We start from the raw sequence: 4892 nt of genomic DNA, 5'->3' as shown, positions 1-4892 counted from the left end.
AAAAAAAAAAAACAGAACAGTCCCCACTGGAGAGCCTGCCTTGGGTAGCACCACTTAAACTGGATTATGTCCATGTTCCTTAGTAGATAACAAGCTGCTTGGGTTTTTAAAAAACAACAACAATAAAACAACAAAACACTTTCTGTGCCCCTACGGTTCCCAGCTAAAATAGATGCTCAAGATAATGTTGAATAAACCAATGTTGCTTTGAAAAAAATAAGACTTGTTAGTGTTCGCAAAGTGATAACTATAACACACACATACATACATACACACACACACACACACACACACACACACACGGAACCCTCCCATATCTACAAATCCTGGTCTTTGTTTCCCTATCTTCACCCTGGAGACAGTATCAAAAGATCAAGTTTTGCGTTCTGAAAACCTCCTTTTAAAGCTCTGTGACTGTAATGTCTAAAAGTTAAGTTGACTATAACAGCGCTAGGGAAATATGAATTCAGGAGCTGCCTTGGGTTCGTGCATAAATTGTGCCCTGGCCTGTGATGATAATTATCACAAAAGAAGAAAGCCGAACATCAACCCAGAAGGAGGTAACATCAAATCCAGCAGGCTTCGTTAGTGGCATGAAATGTCCTATTTGATTTAAATCAAGTGTTTGAAATTCCAGCCCCTTTGGGTAGTAGTTCAAGCAAATTCAGTGAATTATAAACGACCGGATCTATGACCAAGGACATAATTCAGATTCGAGCAGCTGGGCTCTTCTGCGAAAGCTACCCTGTCCAAGCCCCTGTGGATCACCTAGCAGGGCTTGGGGAAAATCTGACACCGCCTCCCTTACTCACTTTTCCTTTCTAGAACTTTCATAGGGAAAATCTCACCCAAATTCACTCTTAGCAACTGGAGGCTTCCTAGATTGTGGCATTCTAATTCCTGGTCCAGTCTTATGATGCCCCTTGAACCCCAGACTTGAGAAATGCTGCAGGTGATCCAGGCCAGTGGTGGAGCTCAGGCTAGTGGCCATCCCGAGTAGGGAAGGCACAGGGTGGCTGAGCACATCAAACATGAGAGCTGGCCAGAGACGTGCCTGACCTGGCAAGAAGCCCAAGGAGATGAAAGGCCCCGCAGACAAGGATCCCTTGCCAGCACTAACGCAGCAGCATCTGTGTTTGTTTAAAAGATGTAGAGTGAGAGAGAGTGCAATTTTGCTTTCTTGAAGCACATTCGGGGCCAATTTCGGCACCCAGATCTTCACAGGAAGACCTCATGGGGCTCTGTGAGGTGTGAGTGGGCATTAAGGGCAGAGTTTCCTGACTGAACTGAAATTCCAATGATAACTGACATTGGATTATTGTTTTAAAGGAAAGGAGAAACTGCTACACACTTGAGACAGCATGGGCAATCACCGTGGTATTTATACCAAGTATAATACTGGAAACTCAAGTGCATCAATCGACTTCAGTGGTTCTCAAGGTGGGGTCCCCAGACCGACAGAAGCAGCATCACCTGGGAGCTTGTCAGGAGTGCACATTCTTGGGCCTCACCCTAGACCTCCAGGGATCAGTACCTCTGTGGCAGGGCCCAGAAATCTGGATTTAACCTGGAAGTTTAATCCTCCAGGGCATTTTGATCCACACTCAAGTTTGAAAAACCACTTGAGCTCCTTTAAAATTCATCAGCAGAAATGATCCCTAGCCTTGTCAAACACAAGGACTCATTTATTTTTCCCTATTGATTGCACCTCCCACATGCAAGACACTGCTCTCTCTGTAGTCAGAGCTAAGGAGGATGCTCACTCTGCTGGCCAGGAGTTCTCTGGGTAAATTTGCAAATTGCAGAGCCTGTCCCCCCGTGTGCTTGCTACCAGGACAGCAGGAAGAAAGCAGAATGAATAGGATTGCTCATTTAGCTATACAGGGACATTCAGTCCAAGGTGACTCAACTGCACAACTAGTGACATTTTGGGCCAGATGTTTTATTGTGGAGCTGTCCTGTTCACTGTAGGATGTTTAGCAGTATCCCTGACCTCTACTCACTAGATGCCAAATAGCATCCCTCCCTCCAGTCATGACACCCCAAATTGTCTCCAGACATTGCCCAATGTCCCTGAGAGGTAAAATCATCCCAGTTGAGAACTGCTGTGTTAAGAGTGTGCCGGCTCTGGAAATATAAGCTATATTAGATAGTTGAGCCTCTGAAGTCTATAAAGGCCTAAACTTTATTAGGTACCAATGTCTCCAGAACCCATTGCCTGCCTCCTACTCCCAGCCCATAAAGGAATAAAATGGGCAGATATAACCCTAGGTTCCAGGCTACCCTGACCAAGCCAACCCCTTCCCTTACACAAGCTTCTGATACCATGGAACTTGGGACACTCAGAGGCCAAGGAATAGCCTTTAAGGAAGTGCACCTCTGGTGCTACTACAGTGGACCCTCGATCACTGCATTGTTGGTTTCCTGATTTGTGACAACACAAAACAAAAGAGGCAGCAGGGACAATGCCATGGGGTCATGAAATCTCTCCATTCTCCAATCATGTTTATTTCAAAAACAAAGTTGTTTCAAACAAATTGATATATTAAGAACAATCTGAGCATAATATGAATTTTACCTTTGCTTATGTGTGATTTCATCCATGAGAAACTCTAGGCAAATGCAGAGAACTGTACCCAGCTGAACCCAGTGAGATCAGCATACACAAAATGCACGTGCCCAGTGCCCAAACATCCACAAGCAACCTCAGTTCATGCATGTGTGAGGAGCTATGCCCATCCACACCTGCTGTGACTACTTCCCCTTGAGTTTAGGTTCCCCTCCTTCCACCCCTTCCCAGTAACTCATAAGTGGCAGAGCTTGTGAAACCCACCCCGCACCAACTTCAGGCCTTTTTAAGATGAAGTGACGTATTTCTGTTGTATCCCTGTATTTCTTTTTTTTCTTTTTTGAGACGGAGTCTCACTCTGTCACCCAGGCTGGAGTGCAGTGGTGCAATCTCGGCTCACCACAAGCTCCACGTCCTGGGTTCATGCCATTCTCCTGCCTCAGCCTCCCGAGTAGCTGGAACTACAGGTGCCCACCACCATGCCCGGCTATTTTTTTGTATTTTTAGTAGAGACGGGGTTTCACCGTGTTAGCCAGGATGGTCTCAATCTCCTGACCTTGTGATCCACCCGCCTCGGCCTCCCAAAGTGCTGGGATTACAGGCGTGAGCCACCGCGCCCGGCAATATCCCTGTATTCTTAACCATTTAACTAATGTGTAACATGGTACTACCACTCTTCTTTTTACAAGACATAGTCTCGCTCTGCTGCCGAGGCTGGAGTGCAGCGGTGCAATCCTAGGACACTGCAGCCTTGGATGCCTGGGCTCAAGTGATCCTCCTGCCTCAGCCTCCCGAGTAGCTGGGACTAGGAGCACACCTGGCTGATCTTATAAAAATGTATTTGTAGAGATAGGGTCTTGCCACTCAGGCTGGTCTCGAACTCCTGGGCTCAAGTGATCCTCTGCCTCAGACTCCCGAAGTGCTGAGATTACAGGCACGAGCCATTCATGGCACCTGGCTTGGTACTACCATTCTTATTACATTCTCACCTCTTTTATGTCATGTATCACTGATGAAGTTTTTGACTGTTGTGTACCTAACCCCGTTCTTCCCAGAAGTCCTGTGGTTTGCATGGATCACTTTTTGCATAGTGCTGTGATTTTGAGGACCGCATATATCATGTTATAGCAGAACCTCCTCCCTAAGCCAAGTGTCACATATCGGGGGGGGCTGTAGAAAAGCAACGCCAACCCCTTCTCCTGTGGCTCCGCCCCTTTTTACTCAACCTCCCTCAGCCCAGGCAGCAGTCCAAACTGGACCGCCCCCTTCCCTGGCTACACGGCTGCTCAGCCCTAAGTCCCAAGCCCCCTGTACATTTCCTTCTCAACACATTCACCACAGCTTACTGCCATTCTCTGTCAAGGACTGTTCCACCCTGTGGCCCTCCACATCCTTTAGGGCTGAGACCATGTCTCACTCATCTTTTTCTCCCTAGGTCATTCTGGCCACATATCCGGCTACTCACCCACTCCGCGTCACCAGGCACTGCCGGAGCCCCAGTTTCCGGAAGATATCCACCACAGTTTCCATTGGGGTGTGGTCTGTGACTGTAAATGGGCTGAGGTTCAGGATGCGCCTCAGCTTCAGGGGATGTGGGCTGTTGGCCGGCAGCTCGGGGGGTTCCTCCGTGAAGTACATGATGGAATTGCTCACAATGCCTTCCTGCCTCTGTCTGGCGTTCTCTAGAATGGGGTGAGCAGGAACAATAAGCCACACAAAAACCCCTTGCTGAGCAACTCCCCACCCCATACTCACACACAGCATCTAGAATCCCACAGAAAAGAGGTTTGGAGGATGAACCACACATTCTTAATAAGGGGCTTTAGCCAAACATCTGTGGAATTGGCATCTCTCTGCAGCTAATGCTGTGTGAGGGTCCCCTGCTGTGGCCGGATCATTTGTTGCCAAAGTCTGGCAATATGGGCCTGACCCAGATGGCCCCTTTGGGGACATTCACTGCTTCCCCCCAGACTCCAGGCACCCCAAACAGCCCAGGGCCCTCCATTCTGGCTTTCCTTATGCTCCTTCACCTCATCATGGGCTGGAGTTTGACGTGACAAGAAACTTACTTAGCTGCCCGATGACCTTAATACATTGTTTTTGTTTTTACGAACTAACTTATAACTGGCCCGAATGGCATTATGAATCCTGGGAGGAACAAGAAATCAATACGGCCAGCCCAGGCTCACAGCCCAGAAATGTAGCTGAATCCCAAATGCGACCCTTGGGTCCAAAGAAACAACCCCAGAAAAGCTGCATCCCCCCCCACCCCCCCACCACCCTTCGGATCTCCTGTCTTAAAAATGGGCCATTTTGTGGATCT

General features: G+C 48.1%; 1 protein-coding gene across 1 annotated transcript in view; it reads right to left on the bottom strand.

The window, feature by feature from the left end:
• The window catches only part of CLCN4 (Cl-/H+ antiporter 4), an 83041-nt gene that overhangs the window by 12849 nt on the left and 65300 nt on the right, over positions 1 to 4892 (bottom strand). The window contains exon 11 of the mRNA XM_017889729.1: positions 4035 to 4251. Within this exon, the coding sequence (XP_017745218.1) occupies positions 4035 to 4251 (217 nt within the window). The remainder of the gene's footprint in view (positions 1 to 4034; positions 4252 to 4892) is intronic.

Source organism: Rhinopithecus bieti, unplaced genomic scaffold, assembly GCF_001698545.2.
Source record: "Rhinopithecus bieti isolate Rb0 unplaced genomic scaffold, ASM169854v2 scaffold_19685, whole genome shotgun sequence".
Lineage (NCBI taxonomy): Eukaryota > Metazoa > Chordata > Mammalia > Primates > Cercopithecidae > Rhinopithecus > Rhinopithecus bieti.
This window is presented reverse-complemented; position numbering and strand designations above follow the sequence as displayed.